The sequence below is a fragment of the Furipterus horrens genome, unplaced genomic scaffold, assembly GCF_987537825.1.
Source record: "Furipterus horrens unplaced genomic scaffold, mFurHor1.1.pri manual_scaffold_2, whole genome shotgun sequence".
NCBI classification, from domain to species: Eukaryota; Metazoa; Chordata; class Mammalia; order Chiroptera; family Furipteridae; genus Furipterus; species Furipterus horrens.
Window position 1 is genome coordinate 216793095 of NW_028327172.1, and position 15850 is coordinate 216808944.

Sequence of the window (15850 nt, forward strand, 5' to 3'; positions counted from 1 at the left end):
GCTCCCAAGCAGGGGGGCAGCCTGGTCAGCGCACGGCCTGCCAGGCCGCCCTCCCCATCCCGGCGGCGGCCCTGGAAGAGGGGCTGTGGGTGGCGGTGCCCCCCCGGCCCCCCAGGACAGCCGGCTGAGCGCGCTGTGAGCCCTCAGACGGGCTGCACAGAGAGTTCAGACAGCCGTCCGTGCCTGCGCCTGCTCCGCATTCTGGTGGGGTGACTGCATAAGGGGGTGCGGAGCAGTGAGCCAGTGTCGCCAGCATGCTAGGGAGGAGTCAGGTGACAGAGCGAGTGACATGAGGACAAGCCCTGACACTTGCTTCCTTGGGGCTCTGGGGCCACACAGACTTCACACGGGCACAGAAAGGTACCTTAAAATTAATCTCTTTACTGATAGAATTAAGCTTTAAATCCTGAGAAGAAAACAGGAAGGGAAGTGGGCCTCATGCTTCCTGCCCCCCACGCCCACCCTGCCAGGAGCAGTGCCTACAAGGCCACAGAGGGGCGAGGGGCCAACCTGCCGGAGCAGAGGACTCGTGTCCCAGACGCCAGAGCAGCGCAGCCTGGTCACGAGGCCCCGCTGGCCGCAGGAGGAAGCCGCACTCTTCCTGGCATCGACACCAGCTGCCTGGCAGGGTCCCCGTGAGGACCCAGGCTCGACCGCACACGCGACGGCCGCACTCCCTGCCCGCAGCCTCCCTGCAGCAGCGTGGCTGCCGGAGGCCAGCCCGACTGAGTCCGACTCTGCTGGTGCCGCCCGGAGCTCAGCACGCAGCGACCTTGTGGACGTTCCGCAAACAGGCCAGCAACCGCTGATACGGGTTTCCTGCCGTGGCCACCACCTCGAACACAGACTGGAAGGCCCGGCGGTCCAGCTCCTCCTCGATCTGGTGTTTGTAGAAGTCCGTGGCCACCAGGCAGAAGAGGTTCACGTCCACCTGCTCCAGCCTGCCCATCCTGCTGATGACGTGCGGGAGGCTGCGGAGGCGTTAAGGAGCAAGGCTGCCAGTGCGGGTGCCGGACACACGCCTACAGCCGGGCCGGGAGCCCCGGGAGCAACCGACGCAGACGGAGCGGACCTGTGCCGTGCCAGCAGCGGCCGCCTGCCACCTCGGCTCCTGCAGCCGAGTCCACGATGGCTCCCAGGCACGGCCCCTGTCTGGCTGGAAGGCAGCGCTCCCAGCAGAGCCGGAGTGGGGTGGGCAGGCAGAGTTGGCTGTGGAGGCCGGAGCCCCACAGGGAGGGTGCTCCCCTTGGCAGCACTCACCTGGCCCGACCCCCCGCACGCATGGTGGCCAGTGCTCCAGCTCCCCTGCTCCCACGGACCGAGTGCAGAGCCGTGGCCACCCTGCCCAGGCCGCCCAGGCACGCTGGGCGAGGCCGTCAGCGCCAGGACAGCTGGCTGCCCACAGGCTCTGGGGAGCTCCCTCTTGTGGCTGCCAGCAGTTTTGGGAGGAACTGGATCTTTCTCGAGCCCTTACGCACGGGGATGACACAGGGCACCGTGACAGAGGATGACGACAAGCAGCACCAGTGACAGACCCAACTGCGCAGAGCCCGGCAGTGACCTCTGCCCCTCCCCCGCCCAGCCCCTCTTGCTCGATGTGCGTGGTCTACATGCTGTTTTCTGTTTCCTTGTCTACGTTCCACCCTCCTGGGGCTTAAGGTGAACACCACCCTGACACCCGGGGCTTCGGCAGGAGTTAGAGTTAAAAGCTCTGGTGCAGACCAGCAGCCTGGACTTCGACAGGAGGCTGAGAGGACAGGTGGGTGGCCGCTCCCCTGGCCCGGCCCAGGACCCCAGGAAGGATACATTGCTGAGACCCATGGGCTGGTGGACGCGCTGACGAAGAAGCAGGAGAGGCTCCACATGGCCATGGCAACCGGGCTCCTCTGCGTGAAGTTGGAGAGGGACAGCATGACCCAGTCCCGGACCATGGACGACTGCCCCGTGCCGTGCAGGGTCTGGAAAACCTGAGGGGGCCTTAGCGTCAGGCTGGAGGCCTGGCAGGGGGAGCACAGCCCGTCCACACACCGGCACTGCTGTGTCTGGGGGAGGGACCGGTGCGCCGGCAGACCCGCAGCTCAGCACACCCTGTGGTCAGAGGCGCCCGGGTTTCCCACCCCACCCCTCACCTTGTACACCACGGTGGCCATGAACTGCGGGTAGGGCTGCTGGTTGGACAGAAACTCTCCGATGACCTTGTTCATGACGTCTTGGGGAGGGAAGAAGTCGTCTAAAAACTGAGGGAGGATCCGCGCCACAACGCGGGCTTCACAGGGAAATCCTTTCCTGATCCTAAAAGGAGGGGACTCAGTCAGGGCCCCCCCCCCCCCAGCCTCCCCACCGTGCTGGGACCTCACCACTGACCCCCAGGCAGATGGCCAGGCATGTACAGTATGTGGCAGGGATGGCCTGGGTGGTGACGCTGCAGCAGATTTAAAGACTCTCAATGGGACCACTATCCCTGTGACCTGCTTTTGTCCCGTCCACGGCTCCATGGCCTGTCCCCACCGGGTTCCCACGCTGCAGCACCGCGGTCAGTGGGGAACTTTGTCCTCACTGGGACACAGCCCTCGGGCCACCCGAGTGGCGCACACAGAAAAGCCATGTACACGTGAGGCCTGCACTTCCTTTAAGGTGCGCCTGGTCTGCCACCTGCATGCGCCAGCAGGGACCCAGAACACGGGCTGCTGCTCTTCCACCAGCCAGTGTCCCACCTGGAGTGGCCAGGCTGAGCGCCTGCCCTGCACCTGCTGGGACGCGTCGCTGTGTGGCGCTGGGGTGGGAGCCCGTGAAGACGGGCGCCCGCACATGGCCCCTGCCCTCTGCTGCTGTCACGGGGCTTGGCCAGTATGGGCGGAAGGGGGGTGCCAACTGCACGCTTGTCTTCAGCGTAGACACAGACTGCACTGCCTCACTTCCCAGAGCACCTCCTCGGCCCGGAGTGGACATGGGACGTCGGGATCCACGTGCCCTTAGGGACACCCAGATGGCTTCCCGCTGACCGAGTGCCGGCTGAGTAAGGCAGCACCGGCCTCCCCACAGCCATACACATCATGTCCCCTGGACTGAGAGCCAGGGAAAAACTCGGGGTCTTGTCCTGCAGGAGAAGCCCAACGAGGCCCATGGCCCATTTTCGGAAACGGGCGAGGGGAGCAGACCTGCCACCGGCACAGGGTGGGGCGGCGGGCTCAGCCCCGTGGAGGCGTGTGTGCTAGATGACAGACGTTCTCGACACTGCTCAGGGCCCCTGGCCCAGTCCACTGCGCGTCTCACTGAGGTGCTCCTCCCGACACCCACGCAGCTGGGTGCTGCCCTGCCTTCACACTCTTGTGTGCCAGGCTGTGCCTGGTCAGGGTGTGAGCGGGCAACAGTGGCCAAGAGGACAGCAGACGCCACCGTGAGAAGGCAGCCGCTCCACTGCAGCTTGGGGCAGCTCTGGGCCAAGGCGGGGCATCCCTTCCTACCTGTCGAAAAGGACAGACACGCGCTCCATGGCCACGATCACAGACTCGCTGTCGGGGGTGGCGGGGCTGGGGTCGGAGGTCCTGCCCGGGCTGACCTTCTCCTTCCCTGAGACAGACCGTTCAGAACTGTTACTGGACGGCTTTGGCGACGCGCCCTGAGCTCGCACAGTTCATCTGAAAGCAGGTCAGGGCGCCTTGGCGGCCTCCAGGCGCGCAGAGGTCAGCCTGCAGACCTGTGCCCCGGGCGCGTCGGACGCCCGCCCAGCCCTGCGGCCCGGCGCTCGGTGCCGGAGCGTCTGCAGCCCCCGGCGCGCCGCTCACCCGTGTACATGCAGGTGAGCATCAGGCCCAGGGCCGCCATGGCGCGGTGCGGGCTGTGCACGTTTACTCTGTCCACGCTGAGCTTGACGAGGAACTCCGCGTCCAGCCGGGACAGCTGCTCGGACAGCAGCAGGCGCTCCAGGCCCCGCAGGACGCAGTGGTAGACGGTGGACGGGGTGGCCTCCTCACTGCCGGACAGCATCACCCCGCACAGCTGAACGGAGAGGACAACGCCCGAGTCACCGCGCTGTCTTGCGCCCGTGTCACCTCACTTCGGCCCGGGCGCACCCCCCCAGCGCACACCTGTATGACGGACGCGCAGAACTCGGGCCCCACGTCCAGCGGGTAGTCCTCCATCAGGTAGAAGGCGGCGGCGCACATCACCAGCACGTGCTGCTGGCTGTGAGCGCTCACGCAGCTGCAGGTGCCAGACGACAGCCGGCTCAGCCCCGGCAGGCCAACCGCATGGGGCCCGCACGTGCGAACTCGCCCCCGTCCCCGTGAGCAGGCTGCCCGCTGGGCTTCCCGCTGAGCCCGCCTGTGACCTGGCAGGGTCTGGCGTCCGCTTTGAAATGAGCAATAGCGCTGTCGCCACAGCCAGCGCGAGGACCCCCACCCTGCCGGCTCCCACTCACTGGGCCACCCCTCTGAGGCCGCAGAGCAGGTAGTCACACACGGCCGGGACGAGCTGCTTGGCGGTCTCATCCAGAAGGTCGCACTCCAGCACGTAGAGGACGCCGTGCAGTGCCCCGGTCCTGCTGGGCAGGTGGCTGCTCCTGAGCGTGCTCTCCAGCAAGCGGCTGACCGGCTCTGCCACCACCTTGTCCTAGGGGATGGGCAGAAGCGGTGGCCAGACCCCAGTGAGGCCCAGAAAGGGGCTGACCCCCCACTTCGGTGAAGACAGTGGGCAGAAGAGCGTCGTCACTGCAGCCTGCCTGCCGAGCTCCCGGAGGCCACGTGCAGGGCTGCCCGTGGCTGGTGTCGTGACCCTGGGCGTCACAGGTGTCCCCAGCGTCTGCACTGTGCGAGCGGCCCTTGCACCCGCCTGTCTGGGCGAGCAGTGTGGCCTCTGCTGACAACCCCCCTCTGGGGTCGTCTGAAGTTTGGGACGAGCCAGGCAGGGGCCCGTGGGCCCGGCCGCTGTGAACGCCCTGGTCGGAGTCTCTAGGGGTCGCCCCGGGGGACACACTCCACGTGCTGTCACCACGCAGCACGGGTGGGAATGGAGGAGGGTCCTGGGAGCTGGGCCTGCTCTCCTCTGCGCTGGGCCCCGGGCGCCCTCTCCCTGCCCGGGCTTTGCTTTGCGTCCTGTCACACGCAAGTCACAGCCGTGTATACAGTGCGTCTGTGGGTGCTCCGAGCATGAACCCGGGGTGGTCTTGGGGACCCGGCCGTTGTCTACACAAATGGTTCCCACTTTCCCGTAGCACCCCAAACCCAAGGAGCTCCACAGGAATCTCAGCAGTAAGCACGGTCTCTTCACATACGAGGCGACCCCCACAGAAGGCATGGTGTGGGGGGCAGCTACGGTTCGCAGATGCACCCCCTACCCCCCGCTCCCTCTTCTACAGCAGCAGGAGGCCATCCGACCACGTGTCCCTGTGTGCCAGCACCCAGACTGCCAGGCACCTCCTGGCTGCCGCCACCCCAGCCTCTAGGGCCCAGCTCTGAACCAGGGCAGAGGCCAGTGTGGGGGCTGCGCCCTCCCAGGACAGGGGCCTGCAGGGGGTGCTGCTGCCACCCCCTGTACAAGGGCGGGTCCTGAGAAGCCCCTGCGCGCCACAGCACTGAAGGGCCACTGTCTCTTGTCTGATTCACTGACACCACCTGTGCCTCGGGGACCTGGGCCGTGAGAGGCCCCCGGCGCTCTGCTCCAAGCCCCACAGAGACACAGGGGCCTCCCAGCCCATCTGCACGGACCGCCTCCAGCACGCAGAGGGCACAGGCTGCGCAGAGCCGCGCTGGCGGAGGGAGCCAGGGCCCCGCTGCTCCTGCTCCCTGGGTGGCACCGGGGCAGAACACCTCCCAGGGTCAGGGACACCTGCCCCGGCGCCCTGGTCGCAGGGCGGAACAATTCCATGGGGAGGGAGCAGTTGGGCACCAGCCTGGGCGCACGCCCAGCTCTGCCCTGTTCTGTGTGGCTGGCCTGGGCCTCCGGGCACACGGGACACAGGGCCTCCCCTCAGGCAGACCCTGCGGGGGCTGACGCCACGGCCGGGGCAAGCGGGCGCCCGTTCTGGGCAGTCTGCAGTGGAGGGACTTCCCTCTAATGGCAGAGCCGAGTCTGTAACAGGCTCTGGGGCCTCCCACGTGTCTCCTGACGCCTGTCTAGCAGACGCCGCGGGGTGAGACCCGCACCGAAAATGGCGGAGCCCTGATCGACAGCCCAATGAGGAGAACTCAGGAGAAGGCCCGTCTGTTCTGTGGTAAAAAGACCATAGCACCCACACTTCGGAGGCGGGGATGCAGGGGGCTGTGACAGAGCCGTCCCCAGGAGAGAGCCCCCGTCGGCAGGAAGCAGGGGGCCTACAGTGCATCAGAGGGCGGGTGGGGAGCCGCACCGCCCGCAAACGCAGCTCCTGGGGCAGGAGCCGCCTCCCCGACCTAACAAAAGAACGGCCCGGGAGCCCCGGGCGGGGCCGCCACACAGGACACTTCACGCCACCCCCCGGAGGAGCCGTGAAGGGGACTGAGCACCATGACGCCCTGCGCCTGCTATGAACATGCAGGCTGCGCCTCCCAAGGCCGGGGCCGCCCCATGACACTTACCATTCCAAGGACGGCGGCCGCCTTACAGGTGGCAGGCACCAGGTACTGAAGGAGAATCTCGTCTTCAGAAGGGTGCACCCTCCGCAGCTCGGTCAGCGTCACATACATCATCTCGAACTGGCTGCGTTCGGTGAACAAGTCTGAGACCACGAGGAGCTGGGAACGGGGAAGAGTTCCGCGATCAGGAAGGTGAGCCACGTGGTCCCCATGCACGGTCTCTCAGCCAAGGGACAGCAGATGCCGGGCACTCACACAGCCCTGACTGCTCAGAGAAGTCGGCAAGCACCGAGGCCCACGACGCAGTGTGACGGGCGGCCTGAGGACAGTCTGGCCCGCCCTGCACATGCGCCGAGCGGCCCGCCGGCTGCGCCCCCGCTGCTGCCACCGCGGACAAGCCCCACGCCCGCTGCCTCACAAACCCCTAGGACCTGCCCACGCGGCCGCCAGGCTCCCCGAAGCCTCAGGACAGAGGGATTGTTTCAGACATAAACGCTTCGCCAGCGATTCTTTTCCTCTCCAAAAATGTTGGGCTAACATTCAGATCTTCCCGTTAATCTAAAAAGGACGTCAGTGAGGCGAGGAGGCCCCTGAGCTCTGGGAGCGCGTCTCAGAGGCCACAGGTGCGCTCGCACAGGACGCCGGGGCTCCCCAAGGGGACACTAGCTCCACAGTAACACTCAAACCTCATTTCCCTCCCACTCCTGCTCTTGTCCAAATGTGTGGTGCTCTCTTCTAGAAGTTACCTGACGTCAACAGACTGAATGCAGAGCAGACCTGAGAATCCTGCTGTTCTCTAAAAGCCAGACATTAAAGAGATTTGCAAAAAATGTAAAATAAGGCTTTTCTCACTAATTAAAAAATTACTTGGAAATGAAAATTATCGTTATTGTTATTTTAAAACATTAATAAGTAACTTCTTAAAAATTTAAGACCTTTATTAATGGTACTTACACCTTGACATTTTTGAAAATACCAAACTGTAAACTTTCGTTAAAATAAAGGATGAGCTGTTCAAAAATATCAACTTGACTAGATATGAAACAATTAAAAAACCTGTAAGGAAGAACTGAGAAAACCAGGCTTAAAAAAGCCCGCATCTGTCATTACTAAGAAGCGCTGTCCCGAGGTTCCCAGAAGGCAACGCCCTGCTGCGCAGCTAAGGCAGGTGCTTCCGGTGATCTGGTGTCGGCCTCAGGGGGGCCGCGTGTGGCCTGATGACAGAGACGCTAAGCCAGCGTTCAGTAAGTAACTGCTTTTACAACTTCTCAGATCTAGCTTCTAATACTGCAAACACCAACACACGCCCACCTACAAGGCTCTCTGGGGTCCCCACGAACGTCAACAATGCTGACACTCTGAGGACAAGAGCTCTGATGCGGGCCTCTCCCAGGGGCCCTGTGGGCCTGCCCCTGGATGGGGGCGGGGAGCCTGCTGAGCTGACGGCCGCGTGACCTCACCACGACACTCCCACTAATGAGACCGGCACCCGCCACGGACTGCACAAGTGTCAATAACAGGCGTTGCTTCACAGGTGGGAACACACTCAAGGCCCCATGCCAGAGACGGTAGGCTGTGTGTGCTTGTCTGTGTGCACACACATGTGTACCCCTGCAGAGATGGTAAGGATATTCCTGCAGATAGTAAAATGTGTCTCTGTGTGCGCACACATATGTACTCCTGCAGAGATGGCAAGCTATGTCTGTGTACACACGTGTACTGCAGAGATGGTAAGCTGTGTTGTCTGGTGTTCACATGCGTGTACTCCTGTGGTGATGGTAAGCTGTGTCTGTGCACACATGTGTACTCCTGCAGTGATGGTGATCTGTGTGTGTCTGTGTGTGTATACACACGTACTCTCCTGCACAAGCACTGCGTGCACCCAAGGGAAACTTACAGATCGAACCACTTCGCTGATGAGGACGACGGGGGTCCTTCGGGCTGAACTTGACGGCAGGATCCAGCGACTGTACAACTCGAGCAAGAACTGGGAGCAGGAGTGGATGTCGACCCCAGCCCGGTGCTTCCTGCAGAGTGTGGAATCGGGTGACCCCCCGCACACAGCCTGAGAGGGACACCCGAGAGGCACCCAAACCAATCACATGACTAGTAAATGTCAAACCACTTCCAACCACAGGCAGGCAGAGACCTGGAGTTGACTGGAGACATGGGTGGTGACGAAGGCGCAGGGACGTCGGCCTCCTCCTCCTCCTCCTCCTCCTCGTCCCACTCCTCCTCTCGCAGGGGTGTGATGCTGTTCCCCAGCCACACCGAGTGGATGGACACCTTCAACAGAGGACACCCAGGTCACGCTCAGGAGCAGGCAGCAGGCTCCCTGAGACCTGGGGTCCTGGGAACTGAGCAGGCCCTGAGCAGACCCAGTGGGTCCGGGGGGAGCCCAGACTGGGGGCGGGCTGGGTGCTTCTGAAAGCTCTGCCTTCCAAGGCCTGGGGGGGGAGCGGCAAAGGATGGGGAGGAAAGCGCCTCAGGGAGGACACGGCAGCTCCAGGGACGTCTGACTGAACCTGGCAGAGAGCGGAGCCACTTGCCTCCCGGCCTGCCACTCGTGGTGCACCCCACTTTTCCAAGTGACCTGCTGAGAAAAGCACCCCTACAAACAAAAGGGGAGGTCCATGGATAGGAGATGGCGGGGAAGGAGGGCTTTGGGAAGCCCCAGGAGAACCCGCGGCACACGCCACGCTGCCACTGTGGGCCACGCCAGCCCCAAGGCTTGCTCTGCACCGGCAGCGGGGGCTCCCGCCCCGAGGACACTGCCCTCAGGCCCGGAGCGAGCTGAGACACAGACACTGAAGGACACAGCTGGGCAAATGCCACTGGGCCCCAGAACAAGGACCCGCAGCCCCAGGCTTCTTGCTCACAGCCTGGGCCTCAGATCCTCCTGCCGAGTGACACAGGCAGGACACTCCCCATCCTCTGACTACCTGGGTGGGAAACGTTGAAGGTGCCTGTGGCTTCCTGGTCACCAAGGAGGGCTGTGCAGGGAAGCACAGGACAACTGGGACCCCAGTGTGGCCCTGAAGGCCCCCCGGAGCCTGTGGCCCTGAGCTCCGAGGAAGCCATCATGAGAACTAACACGTGTCCGAGCGCCGTTCTGACCAGTTTCTTCTGCAACGGGAGCTGAGAGAACCTCCCAGCATTAGCTGCTCGCTGACCAAGCAGCGCGCTCGGGGGGGCAGACGGCGGCCGTGGGGCCAGCGCTCCCCACCCTCGGGCCGCACGCCTGCCTCACCGCTCCCACTCCTCCTGTGGAGCGCCGTTCAGTGACCCGCCCCACCGCAGGTTGTGGGCCTGGTGCCCAGCCACGTGGGGCTGTGTAACCAGCCCCCCAGCGCTGGCCTCACTGCAGTGGGGGTGCGGCCCTGCCGCCCCGTGCTTCCCCCCCGAGGTCTCACTCGACTAGTGCGCCACCTTTATGCACATCTACGTCATCCATGCAGAGAGTATCTTACATCCTTCCTGGAGTAAATAAATGAATAAAAGTAACGCTTCCCTTGATTTCAAATGCATTGAACTTTGCTTCGGAAAGCGCGCCACGGCCCACGTCTACGGACAGACGGCAGAGCGTGGAGTGCAGGCCTGGGAGGCAGGGCGTGGGGGACTGACCTGGCCCAGCTGGTAGCCCACGCTGCCCAGCTCCCGCTCGGCGTTGGTCTGCAGCAGAAGCTTGTCGTGGCTGATGAGGGCTCCTGCGGGCGACAGGGCTGTCAGAGCCACCTGCCGCAGGTGCCCTGAGCGTGGCGGGGAGGCACAGGGCGGAGCCTGGAGCGGCAGGGCAGCGAGGCGCTGTGGGCTCGGCCCCTTTTCTCCCTGACACACCAGCTTCTGACTCTCACGGGAACCGGCTGGGGCTGAGCTGCAAAAGCTTAAGAGCCAGGAGCTGCAGGTGAGGCAGCAGGCCCGCCGCTGGGGGCCTGGATGACAAGGATCTTGCCTTGGCGCCAGGCTGTCCAGAGCATGGCCAATGCCCCCACACCCCGCATGGCCTTCCATAACCCCCAGGCCCACGACAGATGAGCCCGCACTTCCTTCTGACGGGTGTCACCCCTGCCCCAGCAGCATCTGCCGTCCTTGAGCTCCTGCTCGTCTGCCCCTCTCCTCTGTGACAGCGACGCCACTGCTCATCTCCCCGACCGGCCGTGGTTCACACACTGCCCGACCCGAGGCCCGGGAAGCGTCTCGGGGAGCACAGTGCACTGCACTTCCATGTGGAACCTTGTCCAGTGGAGGCTTTCAGGGTGCTGACACGTGCGGGACCTAACAACTCCCCAAAACCTAAGGGATCACAACAGCTACAGCCTAAAATCCCACTTGTTTACAAAATACGTGCATTGAAGGAAAAAACCCACACCAACCCCTTCTTTTAAGCCAGGTGACAGACTCCCGTGTCCATCATGGACAGGCGCACGGCCTGCGGGCCCCCCACCCGACCCATGGGACCCCGAGCTTACACGCACGCCCAGGCGCCTCGGTCCTGAGGGACACTCGGATTTAAATGAACGAGGGCAGCACGTTACGTCAGCGACTGTCAGCTGGTGCGTCACAAGAATTTTTACAGCACGCGGTACCTGAGCATTCAGTCGGGGCCCGGACCTTGTTTCCCTTAGGCGGTCAAATAAAAGTGACAGCAGCAAGCACCAGCAAGCCGTCTGGTGTGACTGAGTCAAAACTATATCTACTTCGTTCGGCAGATCGGCAAAAAGCACATCACTGGTGTGCCGCAGAATTTTAGTAGTTTCCGTGTGCCGTGAAGTGAAAGGTTAAAACTCCCCACACCAAGTAAACAGCCTCCAAACATAACCGGAACTGGGTCTTGTGCTGACTGCTGCTGTCAGCCTGCTGGCCCCACTCACTCTGGCCAAAGACACATGGCCCCGCCCCGGGGTACCTGTAGTCGCCGGAGACAGAGACGGGACGGGGTCCCACGCCTGGTATAGATGATGGGTGGCGATGTTCTCTCGCTTCGAAACCATTGCTTGGATTTCCTGCTCTACAATTCCTCTGATCACGCTCAGCTTCCTCCCGAACCTAACATCAGGACACAGGTTCAGGATTTGGGGAGAGGCGCCCACACGACCCGAGGACCCGTGCCCGCATGCACTCTGCTAGCACACCGACCCCTGCTCTGCAGGGCTGCGCGACCCCGTGCCTCCTCCTCTCACTTTCATAGTTGCTCGTCACGCACCCCTTTTGGACCGCACCCCTGGCCCCAAGGCAACACGTGTGACGTTTCTCTGTTTAATTTCAGCAACCAAGGACAGGGCCCAGGTGAAGCTGCGGGTGGCCGCGCAGGGCCCCCCACGGCTAAGCCCTGGAGACAGTGGGCCCTCAGGCAAACCTCGTGTCGAGAGCTTTCAGGGGCTTGTTCCGGGGCTGCTGCTCCAAGCAGCTTACAGCCGGGTTGCCAGCCACGGGCACAGCCATCGCGCTCAGCACCAGGGAGGTGATTGCCTGCACGGCCAGGACGTTGATCTGGGTCCTCTCCGTGTCCTCCTACACAGACAGCCGGCACACAACCAAGTCACAAGCAGCCAGACACGAGCCACCACCTGTGACCCCTGCACGCAGACTCCAGAGTCCTTGGCTCTCAGACCACGTGGCCTGTGGGGCAGAGCCCTGAGCGCCACAGAGGGATGAGAATTCCCAGCCGGGGTCCTGCTGCACCCGCCCACACCCACCGCAGCCTGCACACACTGTGACCTGAAGCAGAGCAAGGTCCCCCACGGCACAACCCTCCAGTAAGAATTACTTAGATCTCCTCAGCAGTGTTAGGGACTTCGCACGTGACAACCTGACAGTTTCCATGCGGGAATTTACGGACTACGTAGATGGTTCTGACATCCATGCACTCTGGCTGTCCCTTCTGCAAGTCGGCTGCACCTCCCACCAGAATTAAGGACTTATGTCCTGTGACTTTTAATTTTTAGTATCTCCAGCTTTGCCTTACCTAATATTGGCATCTAATGTTATATTAATACAGTAAATACTCCAAGAAGCCTGGTGACATCTTTGCAAAACAAAGACAATTAAAACAGAAGAACGCAGGTGCCTATGCCCGGCCTCCAAAAAGCGCCTCTCATTCTGCACATTGCGGGGCCACCCTCTGCGGACTCCTCCTGGTCCCTGACGTGGAGCCACTGGGATGAAACATACCCCAGCCGTGGGGTCTATGCAGGACACCCCACCTTGGGGAGCTTTGCTCCTGCTCTGGAACATCAGTCCAGACATGGTCTGATGACTCTTCTGTCTCTTAAGGTGAGACAGAAGAACTGAGCGAGCTGCCCCCCTCTGCCCACCACGACCAATCCATAAGCTGCCACAGCTGTCCTGCGCCAGCCAGCAGACATGCGGGTCTGCGTGTGACCTCACTTCCGGTGGGCTCTCCTCCTGCTCCATCACGAGGGGCTGAGTCACCAGGACACCAAGAAGGGTGGCCCACGTTTCCTCAAACTGGGTACGGCTGGTCCACCCTATGAACACAAATGTTACATGAGACAGAGGGTCACTCGTTCCTCAAGCTTTTCGACACGATGGGACAGGTGGGTCACCAGCTCTAACTGGTACAGGCAGTGTCCCAGGGTCACATACAACAGCTCCCTCCACCCTCAGGACAGGTCTGTGGTGCAGCGACACTGGAAGCTCCTGTGCCAGGACACCGAAGCACACATGTCCAACTTCAGCCTAGGCAGCCGGGAGGAGGGGTGACCCTTGACCCCTGCCTAGTCAGTAAGGCTGAGCAGAACGGGGTCAGAAAGGGCAGCCATGGACCAAGCTCCTGGGTGCCCTCTGCCTGCACTGTAGGCCAGGACCTGCCACACTGAGTGTTCATGTGTGTGAGCGTGAACTTTGCCTCAAAGAGTCTGTGGAAATAAAACGTGGACGCTGTCTAACATGGATCAGAAAGGAGTGCAAACTAGCCAGGCACACGCGAGCCCCAGGCGAGGGCTGTGGGACGGGCCCTCCGGGCGTCTGCATTGCAGGCACTGCAGGAGGAGCAGCTACGCCTGAGGGCTGTGCTCCACGCCCGACTCCTCACCCAGAGGTGGCAGGGTCTCCTTGCTAAACTGGATGTAGGGAGATCAACAGACTAAGGCATGGGTTAGACCCACACACCTGGGTAAACACAGGAGCAGACACGCACCGGGATTTACACAGGGAAAAGAGCAAGCAGGCAACAGCCAAGGCAAACAGCAGGACAAGATCGTAGACCTGCCGCGGGTCCCCTGTCCAGCTGACAATTCACACACAAGGACAGCTCTGGAAGGAGGGGCTGGCGGGGGTGGGGAGAGTGGGGAGCCTGGGGCTGCCTGGTGGCAAGTCTCACAGAAGAGGACGGAAAACCACCCAAGGCAGCCGGCCTCGGGCTGCTACTCAGGTGCATCTTGGACCTCTGGACAGTCCCGGGGACTGAAGGGAAAGGCAGAGGCAACAAGGCGTGTGCTGCCTGAACCTCCAGGGTCACAGGGGGCGCCACACCTGCAGAAGCCCAAGAGTGGAGGGCATGGCAGGGGCGGGGAGTGGGCGCCCGAGACACAAGGCCCGAACGCCCTGCAGGGTCGGCTGCCTACCCTCCCCCCACCCCCCACATCACACTGCAGCGTGAACGGGACAGGAGGAAGCCACGCCCACTGTGCTGCAGAGAGCAGAGGGGCCCCGGCAGGAAGGCAGCTGTGCCCTGTGCGCAGGCGCGGCCGAGAGTCTGTAGCTGGGCAGTGGTTCCCCGGAGCAGGCAGGGCCCGTCTGGCAGACGGCAGCGCTGGGGCCTGGCGGCCGACTGGCCGGCCCTCCCGGAGCCCAGTGCTCTCATCTGCAGTCGCAGCCCACCCCCCACCCCCGCCTCCACAGGCCGGCTCCCTCGCCCCCGTCGGGCGCCTCACACACGGCGATGGCATCACTGATCCCAAGAAAACCCACAGACACAGCTGCTGCCGCTGCCAGGCGGGGGTGCCCCCCACGAAGCCAGACTCGGCCTCACGTCACCAGTTCCCGGGGCACCCTCCCCGACTTCCAACAAGCCTGAGACGTGACCACTGGGGATCAAACCGTGTCACACACGCAAACCCAGGTGGCATCTCTCCCTTTGTATGCACTCCCGTAAGCAGGTCACACTCCAGCTCTTTTGTGGGAGGAGAGGAGCGGAGCCGGGCCCCCCGAAGCTGCTGCGGTGCCAGCCCCCAAGAAGGAGTCCAGACTACCTAGCGTGTTGATGCGGAAGATGAACTCTTTGAAGACTTCCTTTTCCTGGAGGAACTCCACAGGGATCTCGGGGAAGGCCGTGCCAAAGTCCCCTCCCGGCGTCGGCGACCACCCGAGTCTCCAGACCTGAGAGGAAGGAAAGAAATGAAGCCGCTGAGCGCCAGACCCCTGAGCCCTTCCTGCCATGGCCAGCCCTGGAGCGCACCCTTCTGCAGGAACGTGGCCACCACCCGGTGAGGAAGGACCCCGCTGAGCTCATATACTGGTGGTCTGTGCTGGCGTGTCCCCGTCACCCCGCTTTGGAAAAGCCAGCACTTCTGCCAACCCCAGCTGTACACCGGGCCCGAGGAAGCCAGGCAGGCGGCGGACTCCATGCAGCACCCTGGCCACGGGGGCAAGGCGGCACCCAAGCCTGCGTTCGCAGCCACCCGGAGTCCCAGGCCAGAAACACGACCTGACTCACCAGGGGGGGCACGCGCGTGTAGCTGTTGACGAGGGGCAGGCGGGCCAGGCTGATGACCGTGTTCCTGAGCACCGGGGTGAGGAACGCAGGGGTGTTGCTGTTCCTCGTGTGCCCCAAGGCCAGCACGGAGGGCAGAGACTCCACCATCTCGGCCACCATCCTGCAGGCTGCCGCGACGCACTCAGGGCCTAGACAAGCACCGTGGTTGAGCGGTCAGAGCACATGCCCTCCCAGCGCAGAAGGCGCAGTGCGTCGATCCACGCTCAGGGCTGTGTGAGTGCTTCCCATGCTCCGTGAGAGTCGACAGGGGAGGCAACTTCCTCACACGGAGAGGGACTCTGGCTGGACTCGAGGAGTCCAACCCCACGCAAGAGAGCCAACGAACTGGACTGTCCCGTAGGGGCGCCGGCCTGTGGAGGTGATCAAGAAGCTGCTTCTCTGGCCAAGAGGAAACACACCGGCCTGACGGGGCCGAGGAGGGTGAGCACAGCCCTGTTAACCCTGCTCGGGCTGGAGTCGTCGTCAGAGCAACGGAAATTCACACGTGAACTAAAGTCACAAGAACGTGCGCTGGGCGCCGGGAGTGAGCCTGGCACTCATGCAGGGGCGTGCCGAGGTCTCG

The 15850-nt window shown here is 62.9% G+C and overlaps 1 protein-coding gene across 1 annotated transcript in view; it reads right to left on the reverse strand.

Moving 5' to 3' along the window:
* Positions 1-361: 361 nt before the first annotated feature.
* Positions 362-15850, reverse strand: part of HTT (huntingtin) — a 111941-nt gene continuing 96452 nt past the window's right edge. The window contains exons 52-67 of the mRNA XM_090267143.1: positions 15229-15416; positions 14765-14891; positions 12939-13039; positions 11908-12062; positions 11458-11597; positions 10176-10258; positions 8701-8837; positions 8449-8578; positions 6555-6710; positions 4421-4611; positions 4089-4203; positions 3786-3999; positions 3465-3570; positions 2130-2292; positions 1807-1967; positions 362-971 (exon numbers count right to left, since the gene is read on the reverse strand). Of these exons, the coding sequence (XP_090123269.1) occupies positions 758-971; positions 1807-1967; positions 2130-2292; positions 3465-3570; positions 3786-3999; positions 4089-4203; positions 4421-4611; positions 6555-6710; positions 8449-8578; positions 8701-8837; positions 10176-10258; positions 11458-11597; positions 11908-12062; positions 12939-13039; positions 14765-14891; positions 15229-15416 (2381 nt within the window). The 3' untranslated portion in view covers positions 362-757. The remainder of the gene's footprint in view (positions 972-1806; positions 1968-2129; positions 2293-3464; positions 3571-3785; positions 4000-4088; positions 4204-4420; positions 4612-6554; positions 6711-8448; positions 8579-8700; positions 8838-10175; positions 10259-11457; positions 11598-11907; positions 12063-12938; positions 13040-14764; positions 14892-15228; positions 15417-15850) is intronic.